At 33.5% G+C, this 16,036-nt stretch overlaps 1 protein-coding gene across 7 annotated transcripts in view; it reads left to right on the top strand.

Annotated features, from left to right (window-relative positions):
• GRIA2 (glutamate ionotropic receptor AMPA type subunit 2) overlaps window positions 1-16,036 on the top strand; it is a 157,576-nt gene that overhangs the window by 80,683 nt on the left and 60,857 nt on the right. For all 7 annotated transcript variants that reach the window (XM_059374622.1, XM_059374664.1, XM_059374613.1 and 4 more), the window contains exons 4-5: window positions 10,778-10,974; window positions 15,081-15,134. In XM_059374622.1, coding sequence (XP_059230605.1) covers window positions 10,778-10,974; window positions 15,081-15,134 — 251 coding nt within the window. The remainder of the gene's footprint in view (window positions 1-10,777; window positions 10,975-15,080; window positions 15,135-16,036) is intronic.

The following is a 16,036-nucleotide window of genomic DNA, read 5'->3' as shown; positions in this document are numbered from 1 at the left end:
AGAAGATGATTCTGTTTGACAAAGCTGAAGGTGGCATTATCAAAGCTGAAGGGGTCCATTATCAAAGGAACGAGTGTGAGATGAAGTGAAAGTTATGCAAAGCCTTATTCTATACCCAGCATTAGAAGTCAGACTGACCGGCCAAGGCCGCCTCCGAAGAGAGCGACCCCCTCCCAATCTCACAGACTGGTTTTATAGGGCATAACCGCAAACACAAGGTACATGGCTTCTACCCGGAACCATACCAAGAACTACTGGGGCGTTTATTCCCGGAATGAAACAACATGTAAACAACAATATGGCTACCTAGGCAATATGGAGTTGTTCTGGCTAAGCAGGCCCTAATAGTTAAACAGGTTTTAACATTAAATTGGCCCTAATAGGGGTATACTTCACCCTCACTGTGACTCCCTCTAGGTGAACCTGAACTTTTGAGAAAAGTCATATAGACAATAAGGCCATAAACAGAAAGAGAGAAACTCTAGTATTTGGAGAGAGATACTGAGGACAAGCTCTGGTTGATGATCAGGTGAAGAAGGATGAGTCCATGAAATTGTGAAACGAACATGAAACATTTTGAAGTGATTTTATAAATACATAATTTGGAAATATTAAATGAAACTGAAGTGATAAGATAATCTCATCATTAAATTTTACAAACTGATTTGAGTTTCAGTACATCTTTTGAGAGAAAAATATTAGAGTTACAGTATTATATGTTAAAGTGAAGTATTATATATTAAAGCCAAAAATGGCCTTATGGGCACATTTCCAAGGTATTATAAAGTGGTTGCTCCTGTTTTATTTATTTATTTTTTTCTTTTTTATAAAGAAAGTAGGCAGAGAGGCAGGTAGAGAGAGAGGGGAAGCAGGTTCCCCACTTAGCAGAGAGCCCGATGTGGGGCTTGATCCCAGGACCCTGAGATCATGACCGAAGCCGAAGGCAGAGGCTTAACCCACTGAGCCACCCAGGTGCCCCCAGTTGCTCCTGTTTTAATATGAACAGTGTTACATGAATCTGAAACTTTTCAGAGGTAAGAGTATAAGACTCAAAATAGCAAAAGACTTCATTTTTACCTAGGATTTACTAGGATTTTACCTAGGATTTACCTAGGATTTTACCTAGGTTTTACTTGGATTAAGGAATGGGATTTTGCTATCCAGGTTTTTTTCTTATTACTGTCCTAGTTTTTATAGCTTTGCCATCATACTACATTTTGAAAAGTTCATTTGTGCATTTATTGTATGATTGGCTTTCTTATCTTCAGCTGTTAACTTCATACCCTTCAAGGAAGCACCTCCTTATTTAGTGTTATGTGATTGTAAGCATGCATCTTTGTTCTCTTTACCCCTTCTTTGCACGCTTTAAAAATAGATTCCATGATTTCATCTCATTGTGTCTCTACATGCTTCAATTTTAAACAATTTGGTCTGTCCTTGATGTGGCACTCTCTCTACTTCTTGGATTATAAGTTTTTATTTTTTTCAACTTTAAAAAGTATTTTAGTTTCAGTTAGTTAACACACACTGTTATATTAGTTTTGGGTGTACAATAAAGTGATTCAACACTTCCATACAACACCCAGTGCTCATCACAACAAATGCAGTCCTTAATCCCTGTCACCTCTTTCACCCTTCCTCCAATCACTTACCCCCTGGTAGGCATCTTCTCTGAAGTTAAGAGTTTGATTCTTGCTTTCTCTCTCTCTCTCTCTCTCTTTCTCTTATTTTTTTCTATTTGCTTGTTTGTTTTGTTTTCTTAAATTCCACATGTGAGTGAAATTGTATGGTATTTGTCTTTCTCCGACTGACTTATTTTGCTTAGCATTATATTCCCCAGCTCTATCTGCATTGTTACAAATGGCAAGACTTCATTCTTCATATATATATAACACATCTTCTTTATCAGTTCATCAATGATAGATCCTTGGGCTTGTGTCCATGTCTTGGTTGTTGCAAATAATGCTGCTATAAACGTAAGGGTTCATGTATCCCTTTGAATTTTTTTTTATTATTATTTGGGTAAATACACAGCAGTACAATTGTCAGATCATAAGGTTATTTTTAATTTTTCTAGGAACCTTCATCCAGTTTTCTACAGTGGCTTTACCAATTTGTATTCCCAACAATTTGTGAGGGTTCCTTTTTTGCCACATCCTTTCCAACACCTGTTGTTCCTTGTGTTATTGATTTTAATCATTCTGACAGGCGTGAGGTGATATCTCATTGTAATTTTGACTTGTATTTCCCTGATTATCAGTGATTATGAGGATCTAGTCATGTGTCTATTGGCTATCTGAATGTGTTTGTTGGAGAAATGTCTGTTCATGTCTTCTGCACATTTTTAATTGGATCTTTTTTTTTTTTTGATGTTGAGATTTAAAAGTTCTTTATGTATTTTGGATACTAGTCTCTTATCAGATGTATCATTTGTAAATATATTCTCCCATTCCTTTTAGTTTTGTTGATTGATTCCTTCATTATGCTGAAACGTTTTATTTTGATGTAGTCTCAATAGTTTATTTTTGATTTTGTTTCCTTGACTCAGGAGTCACATCTAGAAAGAAGCTGCTATAACCCAGGTCAAAGAAATTACTGCCTTTCCAAATTCTAGGATTTGCATGGTTTCAGGTCTTACATTTTTATCTTTAATCCATTTTGAATTTATTTTTGTGTAGGGTGTGAGAAAGTGGTCAAATTTCATTCTTTTCTCTGTTGCTGTCTAGTCCTCCCAACACCATTTGTTGAAGAGACTTTTTCCCATTGGATATTCTTTCCTGCTTTGTCGAAGACTAATTGACTATATAATTGTGAATTTATTTCTGGATTTTCTGTTCTGTTCCATTCATCTATGTGTCTGTTTTGTGCCAGGACCATACTGTTTTGTTTTGTTTTTTTTAAGATTCCATTCATTCATCTGACAGATAGAGATCACAAGTAGTCAGAGAGGCAGACAGAGAGAGAGGAGGAAGCAGGCTCCCCATGGAGCAGAGATCCCAATGTGGGGCTCAATCCCAGAATCCCGGGACCATGAACCAAGGTGAAGGCAGAGGCCCCAACCCACTGAGCCACTCAGGCGCCCCAGGACCATACTGATTTGATCACTTGAGCTTTGTAATGTAACTTGAAGTCGAGAATTGTGATGTCTCCAGCTTTGCATTTCTTTTTCAAGATTGCTTTAGCTATTTGGGATCTTTTGGGTTTCCAAACAAATTTATGATTATTTGTTCTATTTTTGTGAAGAATGCTCTTGGTATTTTAGTAAGGATTGCATTAAGTGTATATATTGCTTTGGATAGTATAAACATTTTAGCAATATTTATTCTTCCAATCCATGAGCATGGAATGTCTCCATTTCTTTCTGTCATCTTCAATTCCTTTCATCAGTGTTTTATAGTTTACAGGTCTTTCACCACTTTGATTAGGTTTATTCCTAGGTATCTTATTATTTTGGGTGCAACACAAATGAGTTTTTTTTTTTTTTAAGTTTCTCTTTCTGCTGCTTCATTATTGGTGTATAGAAATGCAAGAGATTTCTGTACATTGATTTTATATTCTGCAATTTTACTGAATTCGTGCATGAGTTCAATCAGTTTTCTGATGCAGTTTTTTAGTTTTCTATATACAGTATCATGTCATCTCCAAATAGTGAAAGTTTTACTTCTTCCTTACCAATTTGGTATCTTTTTTTGTTGTCTGATTCCTGTGACTAGGACTCCAGTACAATGCTGAAAAAGTGAGAGTAGATATGCATGTCTTGTTCCTGACATTAGGTTTCAGTTTTTCCCCATTAAAGATAATGTTAACTGTGGGTTTTTCATAGCTGGCCTTTATTATGTTGAGATATATTCCCTCTGAATCTACTTTGTTTAGGTTTTTTATTATGTCTGCATATTGTACTTTGTCAAAGGGTTTTTTTTTTCTTTCCTGTGTATTTTGAATTGTTCAAATGGTTCTTATCCTTTCTTTTATGATGTGATGTATTATATTGACTGATTTGTGACTATTGAGGCACCCTTGCAACTCAGAAATAAATCCTACTTGATTGTGGAGAGTGATCTTTTAAAAATATATAAATGAATTCAGTTTTGTAGTATTTTATTGATAATATTCATCGGGAATACTGTCCTGTAGTTCTCTTTTTCAGTCGTGTCTTTATCTGGTTTTGTTATCAGGGTAATTCTGGCCTCATAAAATGAATTTGGAAGTTTTCCTTCCTTTTCTGTTTTTTGAATAGTTTCAGAAGACTAGATATTAACTATTCTTTAAATGTTTGGTAGATTTCACCTATGAAATCTAGGTGAAGAGTTATGTGGTCCTGCACTTTGGTTTGTTGGGAATTACTTGATTACCGACTCAGTTTCTTTGCTGGTTATTGGTCTGTTCAAATTTTCTATTTCTTCCTATTTAAGTTTTGGTAGTTTATAGTTTCTAGGAATTTATCCATTTTTTTCTAGGTTGTCCAATCTGTTGGCATACAGGGTTTTGTCAAATTTTAATAATATTTTCTTAGTGTAGAATAAAACATAATGGCTTTTAAAAAATATTTTATTTATTATCCATTTGAAAGAGAGAGAGAGAGAAAAAACACACAAGCCATGGGAAGGGACAGAAGGACAAGGAGAAATAAGCTCCATGCTGAGCAGGGAACCTGATGTGTGTCTTAATCCCAGGACCAAGGGATTATAACCTGAACTGAAGGCAGACCCTTAACCAATTGAGTCACCCAGGCACCCCTATATTATTAAATGTTAATTTCTAAATATACCAATTGATGTTCTTTTGAGCAGCATGGGGCCAAAGCTTGAAAATGGCTCATAACTTTCTGCCCCAAATATCAGCTGGATGAAAAAATTTTTTTTTCTATGCTTATTTATTGCACTGCTCCTAACTAAGACTACCCTTTAAACCCTTCTTCCTTCCCACCATCCATCAAAATGCTGAGCAACAAGTCCAGGAGTCCATGTCCCAATTATAAACAAGGCAGGACATGGATTCATCTTGGTCTTTGTAGAGTGCATCTTCTAGTTCAAGTTTACCCATGAGAGCAGTGCTGAAAATGTTCATTTGGTGACTGTGATGTTTTAGGACCGCTGTCTTCTCTTTATCCAAGCCATATTGCAGCATCCTGTGACTTCTTCATGAACCAATGCTCTTCCTAAAAGCACATTATTATTGAGGTGCTTGGGTGGCTTAGTCATTAAGCGTCTGTGTTCGGCGTGGGTCATGATCCCAGGGTCCTGAGATCAAGCCCCGCATCAGGCTCCCTGCTTGGCAGGAAGCCTGCTTCTCCCTCTCCCACTCCCCCTGCTTGTGTTCTTCACATCTCTTGCTGTGTGCTCTCTCTTCCAAATAAATAAAATAAAATAAAATAAAATAAAGCATATTCTTACTTCAAAGACAGTAGGTAGATAGATCTTCAATACATTTGAAACTATAGAATAATGGTTTACCTATGTAAACCATATGCATTAAATATCACCTTATGTATTAAATTTGAACCAAGACTTTAATCAAAATGTGTCTCTTATTTATTGGTTCAGTGTCAATAAAGTAAGACAACACATTTCTATACATAGTAAGTAAAACTAGAACTAATGCTTTATATATTTATATCTTGATTTTACTTTTAAACTATACTATTTGTTCCCTGAAGGGAAGGCTCCTTGATTCCAGTTTCAAGAAGAAATCATGCATAGAATAAAAATACTTCCAAGTCATAAATTTCTTTTCAGATGTTCCTGAGAAAGTCAATAAGGGAAATGTATGTTAATCTAATCTGCCTAGGCATGCTGCCATGATTTAGTGATCATAAATACTAATTTCTGTGCCTGAAAGATGAATAAGGGCAGTGAATTTTAAATGAAACAAAGAAAATATTTTTGAAAAGAAAGAAATGAGCTGAATGAATATACCTATTTGCAGTAATCATTTTTAATCTACCTGCTAATATACCAATTAAAGCATTTAGACTTTACCTGTCTTTGGGCTGATGATGTTTCTATAACTCTCTCACAGTATTACTAACACTAGCTCAAGATGAAACTGTGAAGTACTGATGGTAATACTTTGGAAGAGTTTTAAGGTGATTGTCAGCTCACAAATAGGTTATACAACTATAACTAGTTTTGCAACAATTAAGCATTTGAAGTGGTAATGTAATCCAACAAAACATAGTCTAGCTATTCTTTTATAGAGTTTAGAACTTAATTTTAGACTTTGTGATATTCTTGAGTTACTTTAAAATGCATTTTAAATATATGATTTAGGAGGAATTGTTAATTTTCTGTTTTTTTTTTAAACTTTCCAATTTGTAGATGAACAACTGTGTATCTCAAGCTTTCTTTGTTCTTAGTAATTTGGTAAAAAGAAATCAGTTTCTGCTATAATTCAAATATCCTGATACAGTATAGATACTAGAGTAAAACAATTACTAGTTACTAATAACTTGAAGTAAATGAGTATTTTTAAAGAAGTCCCACTGTTCATGCAAGTTTATAGTCTGGTTAAAAGATGGAGGTATTTATGAAGATAATTTTATGCTAGTTTGTGTGGAAAGGAAAGAGTAATTATCTCAGGTAATATTGTTTCCCCTAATTAGAATGTGGTACCAAGAGACCAAGAAATGAATTTGTGTTAGGTTTGAAGAGGTTAATTTCACCTCAATAGTTGTAACATGTATTTTCAGTGATTTTTAAAATGATCTGTTAATTTTAAACTAACCAGAATTAACACAAAAGTCTTAGTTGTGAGGAAGACACAGATCAAGTTAGGAGCCTAAGAGGTCTGTTACTATTACTGAAAAAACAAGTCTAAGAATATGGATTACTAAGCATGGGACAGCAATCTCTTTAAATCATGAGTCAGACTATGACTATATTATGGATTGTGAGTTACTTCTGGCTGTTCCTAGATGATTTAATATTATTCATTGTCTTCTGATGACACTAAATTAATCAAATCTGATATTGCACCACTTGAGCTATTTAGCTTCTTAATGGATGTAATGTTTTTCGGCCTCATAGGTTACAAAACATTAATTCTGCGAGTTTGAATAAGAGAAAATCCACACCAACTGTGAGTTACTTTTGACACATAGAATGAATTCGCTGAAAACTCAACTATTTTTTTTAAATGCCTTCTTAATATATTATATTATATCATCTTCATATATATTACATAATATCATCTTCCTTTTTTTTTTAACAAGATGAACTGCCAATGTTAGGTATAGAAATATCACTTGATTAAACTGATTTACAAATCATTATTTGTATCTAAAATTTCTTGTAATATATATTGAAAGATGAGATAGAATATCAAGAACATCACCACTTGAAATTTTAATATGTGGTCAACTTCATAATTAAATAAAAAAAATAATTTCTGCTTAGAAGAAAGGAATTGCAGTGTTATATGATAAGACATTGATAGCATATGGAAGATCATTCATAGATGTAATGTTTTTAAGGAGGTAACAAGGAAGTGTCAGTTGCATAAAGATTAAAATTTGTGAAAAAGTAGGACCTAGATAGTGAAAGAGGTTTAGAAAATTAGCTATTTTTCCTACTCGGGGAAGAAGACTGGATAGATTTAATAACTGTTTTCAAGCACTTTGAGAGCTCTTGAATTGATCATGATGGCCAGCTGTATGTTCTATCTTCACTGATGATGAAAAACAGGAAGAGGGTTTGAATTATATCATAGAATGATTTATTTATAAGTAGTGGATGGAAATCATAGGTGATCCATGAATTTTTTAAAAGAGATTTTATCATTAATAGATTTTTTTTTTCCAATGGAAAGTGGTCTCTTGTTTAAGTTATTCTTTGAGAAATTCCTGTGTATCCTGTTTTTGGTACATGACTGGACGGAAGAAACAATTATTGTTGTTTTGTCAAAAAACAAAAACACAAATTCCCTTTAAGTTCAGTTTATGGCTCAACTTCCCAATTCGAAATAAAAATAAATTATTTTAAAATTTTCACAATGAAATGTTTTAAATAAAAAATAGCAACATGGGGGCTTAAGTGGGTACGAGAAGAATAAATGAAAGAAAATGGGATTGGGAGGGAGACAAACCATAAGTGACTCTTAATCTCACAAAACAAACTGAGGGTTGCTGGGGGGAGGGGGGTTGGGAGAAGGGGGTGGGATTATGGACATTGGGGAGGGTATGTGCTTTGGTGAGTGCTGTGAAGTGTGTAAACCTGGTGATTCACAGACCTGTACCCCTGGGGATAAAAATATATGTTTATAAAAAATTAAAAATTATATAAAAAAAATAGAATAGTATGAAGATCCCCAAGGACTCATAATTCAGCTTTGTTTTTTTAAAGATTTTATTTATTTATTTGACAGACGGAGATCACAAGTAGGCAGAGAGGCAGGTAGAAAGAGAGAGAGAGAGAGAGGAAGCAGGCTCCCTGCTGAGCAGAGAGCCTTATCTGGGGCTCGATCCCAGAACCCTGGGATCATGACCTGAGCCGAAGGCAGAGGCTTTAACCCACTGAGCCACCCAGATACCCCATTAACTCAGCTTTGTTAATGACAAATGTATAAGGAATTCTTGTATTATTATCTATATCCCTTGTCCTTCACAATTGTTTTGAAACAAATACCTGCCATCATGTAATTTCATCCGTACATATTTCAGTTTGTATTGTGATATAACCACAATGTCATTATCGTATGCAGGTTTACAGTAATTCATTAATCTCATCATCTATTTTTCCCCACAGTTTATTTGAGTCAAAATAAAAATGAGGTCTTTATCCCCCAATTGGTTTATATATTTCTTAAGTCTTTAATAACATACGTAGATTTTCAATTTGATGATTGCAACACTCTGATATTTAGCATATTACTCTGCCACATATTCCTTATAAATCGGCAGCTAGATCTAGAAGTCTGGCAAGATCCATGTTCATTTTTTGGCAGGAATACTCCATAGATGATGTTAACTATTCCCATTTAGAGACAGGTAACTTCTGCATTTTAGCAGCAGTTAATGATTTTTACCTTGTTTCATTAATTCACTATATGTTAAAAGATGGTTGTAATTCTGAATCTATATTCCTTCATCATTTCTGATTTGTCAGTTGGACAAATGAGGTTTTCCAAAAAAGGAAAAGCTGTCTTAACTAATTATTACCCTGAGTATAGGTCATAAAGGAGGGGTAAGAAAATGCTTGTTTCTTTTCCTTTATTTACCAGTTTCAAAATCATAACTCAGCTCCTAGTATTCTTCAAAGGCAACCAGATATTTATATGTATTTAAATATCACTGATTCAATTTCTTTGCTGGCTATCAGTCTGTTCAAATTTTCTATTTCTTGCTGTTTCAGTTTTGGTAGTTTATAATTTTAGGTATTAATAAGAATTCATGGGTTTAAAATACGTTATATATTTAAGTCTTTTGCAGTTATTATTCCTATTGATATCCAAATTGCCTCAAATTTACTTGATCTTCATCACATTGGCTCCTGGGTTTTTTGAGACAACTCTGATAGTTTTGGAGAGCTTCCCTGCATTTTGTATCACAAGATGTTCTAAGCTAATCTTATATACTCTTGATCAGTATTGAATCAATACAATTTTTAATGCTGTTTCCAGGTTTAGTAGTTTTTTTTTTACAATGCACATATTTTTGCCATAGTAAATAGATTGAAAATAAAGTGTAGCATGTGAATAAAATTTATAGAGTAGTGTGATCATATTAGGTAAATCCCACATTTTATGGCTAAAAAGAAATTAGCATTCTTCTGAGAAAGATGTAGGACTTTCTGGAATCAGAAAGAGATGTGATGAGCCCTGAATTCTTTTTGGAGCCCAGATTTTGTGTTGTTCATTAAGCTATTAATAGAAATGATGAATTTAGGTTGGCTGTGAAGACTTGAAGTGATGTGGAAGACAAGTTTATGTACTGCTTTTCCTAGTGCTAAACTGAAGATTTAACTTTAGGGAATAAGTTCTCCAATTATTTTCCTTCTCAATCCTATGTATAAAGTAATATATTTTTATTAAAAATAAAAAGAAATTTTCTAAGTCATACGATGTTATAAGCAAAGTTACTGATATATAGTAAACAGGTCTTACATTTGAAAAGTTAAGTAAATGTAACAAATCTGAGCTAGAAAACTAACTGCTACCATCTGGTTAATAGGTGAACATTTTAATCTCTATGGAATCAGTCCCAATAACAAAAACATGATGTGACAGAAGGCTGAGGAAAACAACGGCTGACTGGAAGACAATAGGAGGAAATATAACAGCCTCATTGAGATTGTTGGCTCGTATGCTCACAGAGACTCATGTAGATTTGTCTCTCTGAAAATGTTTGCAACATTTTCATTTAACATCTTCTTGACAATGTTAATATGAAATGATAGGTTGTCATATGTAAAGAAACAGTCTTTCCCATTCTGTAAGAGAAAGAAATGTGTGTCATGTCTTTGATCTCACATTAACCAAAGGTATCACAGACATTACTCTTTGGTAATATCCAAAAGAAACAGCTGAAAGAAGGGGAGACTATCCCTCCCGAAATATGGTTCTTTCCATCAGAACAATAGCATATAGATAAAAGAGTTTTTGATGTGAAGCGGAAATAATTCAATGTTGATAAAGATCTTCACTGTAGCTTTTTAGAGGAGTCAACATCCCCTCAGTTGCACAAAAATATCAGACTTAAAAATATATTTGCTGTCAATTTCACAACGTAATTCTGAGTTATTCAAGTATCTTTTTCGGTCATCATTTTTCTTTGCCTTACTAGGCTTATCAACACTGCAAGCTGTACTGGATTCTGCTGCGGAAAAGAAATGGCAAGTGACTGCTATCAATGTGGGAAACATTAACAATGACAAGAAAGATGAGACATACAGATCACTCTTTCAAGATCTGGAGTTAAAAAAGGAACGGCGTGTAATCCTGGACTGTGAACGGGATAAAGTAAACGACATCGTAGACCAGGTTGGCTACTCTGTTTTCTAATAGCACCAAATATAGAATGTGCGTGCGGTGTCAGCATTTGCAGCCAGTATTCGTGTGAGGTGCTGAACAGCAGTTTTTCCTTTATGGTTTATGTAGGATGAAGCAAAGGTCATCAATTAAATTACCTCTGGTTTCAGTTAGCAATAGCAGATGGTCTTCAATCATGCTGACACACCACACTAATCATTAACTATATTCAATATGTAGCTACTGAGTCTTATGTTCTGTATGATAAGCATTGCCTTAAAGTTTGATATTTTTAGTTGGAAATTTAAAATTTAAATTGTTGAACATTTTACAGATAAAGAAATGGCCACTAATTAAGTGGAAATAAGGCTGGGGTTCTAAGAGAGAAGTGAGTAGTTGTGGCAAAACATGGAGAACATCAAACATTAGAGCACAGTATGGAACATTGAGCCTATGTTGTCTGAACACATCTGTGTCTTCAGAGAAAGCCTGTATTTATTTTTTGAAGATTTTTGTTTCCTCCTGCTAGGTGGGCTTTGTGTCACTATAAAAATATTAATCTATGAAATTAAAATATGTGGGGGAGACATATTCAGTCTGTGTTTGCTGTTTGAGAAGTTTACTGGACATAAGGATGTTTTATCTGTGCTTACCATACCACTTTGATTCTATTTAAGGTCTCTTAGGATAGGACAGCTATTCAGTAATACCCTAATGATAAAAATAAGATTCACTATATTATATGTAGGGTAAATGACCAGGGATGTTGGTGAAGCAGCATCATGATTTAGTGAGTTAAGATCTGCTTCACTGGGTATCTGCTTCTTTTCCCAACTGATAAATGTGTGTGTGTGTGTGTGTGTGTGTGTGTGTTTGTGTGTATGTAGTGGCTGTTAGTTCCTTGGAATAATATAGGACTGGAAGAAAAATATGCAGTTAAGTATGCATTTCTCGGCCCTTCTAGGTTTTAAGTAAAAAATTAATTCACCATTTGTATAGCACAAAACATTTTGTAAGCATAAATGTTGATGTAGCTTTAATTGATATGTAATAATACAGGCCCTAAGACATACAAAATTAATCTCACATAAAATATTAAATAACCGGATAAACTAACTTGTTATGAAAAAGAGCTAAATGTTTTATGCCAGAGAGGTGAACATTTCAGTGAAAAAGTCTTAATTCTTGTCTCAGGAGATGAAGTTAGGGTTGTTTTAACCTGAAGGTCTCCTGTTCAAACGTGATCCTCAGCAACTCATTTGAATTTCATAGGAGATTCTCATTAAAACTGAATCTTAATAATAGTCACTAGTCTTTTTTTAAAGAATTTATGTATTCATGGATCATCATAATAAATGTTGGTGAAAGTCTGCATGAAAATAATTATTTCCAAAACTAGAAGATGGAAACCTTAGGAGAATTGGGAATATATGGAATATGTTGAAAGAAATATATGATGATTAAATGTTCATATGGACAGCCATTCAAAAGGTACAGAGACTTTGCACAAGTTTATTGTATTTTCATAAGATACTCTTGAATTATTAAATGAGTGTGTACAATGGTTGGTTGCATCATTCAGCAAACATTAACTACAGACATCCTCTGTGTCTAGAATGAAATGTGCAAAGACAGGGAATAGTAATAGCTGTACTCCACTAACCCATGGTTTAGAGGGGAAGGCAAATTTTACATGTCACACTGTAGTTCTACAAGTTAGAAAGCAATGTGGTCTAAGAGGTGGAGGAAGAACCTATCTTTAACAGGGAAAGGAGAATCTATGGAGGGTTCACACACTGGCAGCATTTGTCTGGCTTGTTTTCATTCATTTACTCATTAAGTAAATTTCCTTGGGTGTATAATATTACCAGACAATCACTGTGGTAGATCCAAGAAAGTAATGTTAAATAAAACAGGCAACCCCATTAAGGTAAATATTTATGATATATTTACATAAATTAATATGCAATTATAGTGGTGGTATATATGAATGAAGAGAACAGGATGTTATGAAAAAATTACAAAAAAATTTAGATTAGGAGATCATGGAAGACCTTCAAGGAGTAGAGTGACCCAAGCAAAAAGTGGGATTAAACTACATTTAAAGAAAAAGAAACAGTACTTATTCACTCTATAAATACTTATAAGAGAACAGAAGTGATGAAACTTTACTGTTATAATAGCTTAAAATTAGAAAGAGAACCAATTTTTCTTGATTATGAAAATTTTATCATTCAATAAAACCTTAGAGTTACGTATTTCTGATTGTGATTGGGTGGAAAAGGGACTCAGCCATCAGAAACATTTAGAAATCAATATAAGTTTACTATTGTTAGCGCAGTGTTAATTATTATTATAAACCAAAAATATGATGGCATGGTCAACATGAATTCCTATGCAGAGGCAGAGCTACTACTGAATTTTCATACCCACCCCCCATTTCAGTGAACGCTCTACTCAACTACTGGTAGCACCGTTTATAAGATTTGTGTTGTTGTTGTTTGCTTGTTTGTTTGTTTTTAATTCCCAGAAGGAAGGCATGCATGATTCAGAAAGTAGAGTGAACAATAAACAGAACCAACAGATGACAGTAGGAAGTATGAAGGACAAAATTAATTCAATTCAAGTGATACTAATTAATATATTTTTCATGCAGAAGGACATCTTTTCTTTGCAATTTTCCTTTCAATACAGAGGGTTCATTTTCTTGGAAAAAGTGATTTAGCTGTATAACATAAAAATAGGTTAGAAAATGATACAAGCCCTAACTCTCTTCCAAATAGCTATCACTTAACATCAAAGGGGCATTTGGTGGAATCTTTCCTAAGATTTTGCCCGGGTTCTTTAACTAAATGCATTGCTTCAGAGTATCTGACTTTGTCTGGGATAAGAGAAGGTCAAGGAAATCCTTTCCTAGGAGGTAATATTGGGCTCAGATGCCTTGTGCCTGAAGCATTAATAAGACAAATGATATGGTGCTTGAGAGAGCTTTCCAAGCAGGGAAACAGAATATGTGAAGTCCTGAGGTGATGGAAGGAAGCCTTTTTGTATACAAAAATACTTAAAAGGAGGGCCAATGAGACCCTAGTATACAGAGTGGAAAAAGAGGGCCTGGAGAAGCTTGCAAGATTACTGGACTTCGTAGCATAAATTAAGGATTTTGCTTATTATGCTAGAAGCAATGGGAAGTCACCAAAACTGTGTCATCAGGGAAATGAGCTAATGGTTTGAATGTTTCTCTGCAGCCGTGGCATTTCCTGCTTTCTTTTGGTGTGAAATTTTCTTAAAAATAAGAGCTACATTTGAATACCTAAGTACTTGGACTACAGCATGGCCATTTCACCAATGTCTTACTCTCTTGAATTGCTATAGATCAGTGACAAGTCACACTGATTCTGTAATGTCCCAAACTCTCATGAGCATTACCAATTAGACCTCAGCCTCGTGTTCCATCATATGTTTATCTCGCTATTGAGTTTTGACTTAGATTTGTGGAGAAAGATTAGTTTCTCTGATGCTTTGCTGCCTCAAGCTGGAAATAATCATGTTTATTTGAGCTAAATTGCAAGCATCTCAAGACTCTTAATATGAGAATATTATTTTATAAATTCATTTAAGAATTCTTTTATATGCTTATTAGTAATTTTTAAATTAATGTTCTACTATAAATTTGAGTGTCCGTGTGTAAGTATAAAAATCTCAGGTGTTGATTTCAGTTGTCTAATGTTTTAGAAAAATAGCTTTTACAGAAATAAAATTATGACTTATGGATTCAATATTCTTTTCATTTTACATTTCTTAAAATCTTGTGACTTTATTTTCACCGAAGACAAAACTGAAATAATTATTTGTTTACTTATTGACTTTTTGAAAGATAGCATTTATAAAGCACTGCAATGTATTGTTACTTTTTCCTGAGAGAAGTATTATTGTATTTGAGAATTATATTTTGTATATATTATATTTGAGAATTATATTTTGTCAAATAGGACCCATCACAAGATATCAGAAAACATAGTAGATAAAATTCCACTTTTTTCCTCAGTTAGGTTATAACATCAATAATTATAATTTTATTATATGTATGTATTAAATAATTATTTCTTTACCTTTGTTAGGTTATTACCATTGGAAAACATGTTAAAGGTTACCATTATATCATTGCAAATCTGGTAGGTAAATTAATTGATATTTTTAATTTTAATAGAGATACTTAGAAAATAGTTTTGAATGACCAGCATTTATCAGTGGTACTTTTAAAAACATATCTTGATTATATTGATCAATTAGAAGTAACAATGTTTTTCTCAGTTTGTGTTTTAGACTGACTTCCCACTTTATATACTCTAATCAATTTCCTGTTATAAATGATGTAAGAAATATTTGACAAATTTTATAAATTGTTTTAGAAGGCATATTTAATTATGGAAAAGTTTTCAAAAATATCTAAAGTTCAATTGTTCAAATTTCTTCTTGTTTCTCACCATCACAATGTTTCATAATTTTTTCCTTTGTGCATTCCTTTAAAGTAAACATAGTATTTGAGATAAATACACATTTGTGAAAATACATCTTAGTGAAAAATTAAAGCTGCAGATGTCAAGAATTTTTATTTATTTCTGATTTTCTATTTACTATGAAAGCAAGACAATGACATTAAATCCCTGTAGCTGTTCACTTTTTCATTGGGCTTTCTGTCAAATTATGATTACACTGAACATCTAAGTGTTTGATTGTATCTCCTTCTCTTAAGTATAATCAGAGCCAAGTTAGAATTATTGTTAGGCATTTTTTTTCAAAATAGTTTTCAGATCAGTAGTAAAATGACCTTAAGCCTTTACTGTTGCAAAGTTTTATGTTCTTTGATGAAGTCTGATCTTACTTGACTGAGAAAACTGCCCTCCTCAATCTCAAGAAGATAGAAAAAGAGGGAGAAAATGAGAGCTTATTCTAAATAGCATAATAAGACTTTGGAAAGGTCTCATATTTACTCAAATGTAGACTTAATTTCTTTCTTTCTTTTCTTTCTTTCTTTCTTTCTTTCTTTCTTTCTTTCTTTCTTTCTTTCTTTCTT

This window comes from Mustela nigripes, chromosome 1 (genome assembly GCF_022355385.1).
Source record: "Mustela nigripes isolate SB6536 chromosome 1, MUSNIG.SB6536, whole genome shotgun sequence".
NCBI lineage: Eukaryota > Metazoa > Chordata > Mammalia > Carnivora > Mustelidae > Mustela > Mustela nigripes.
This window is presented reverse-complemented; position numbering and strand designations above follow the sequence as displayed.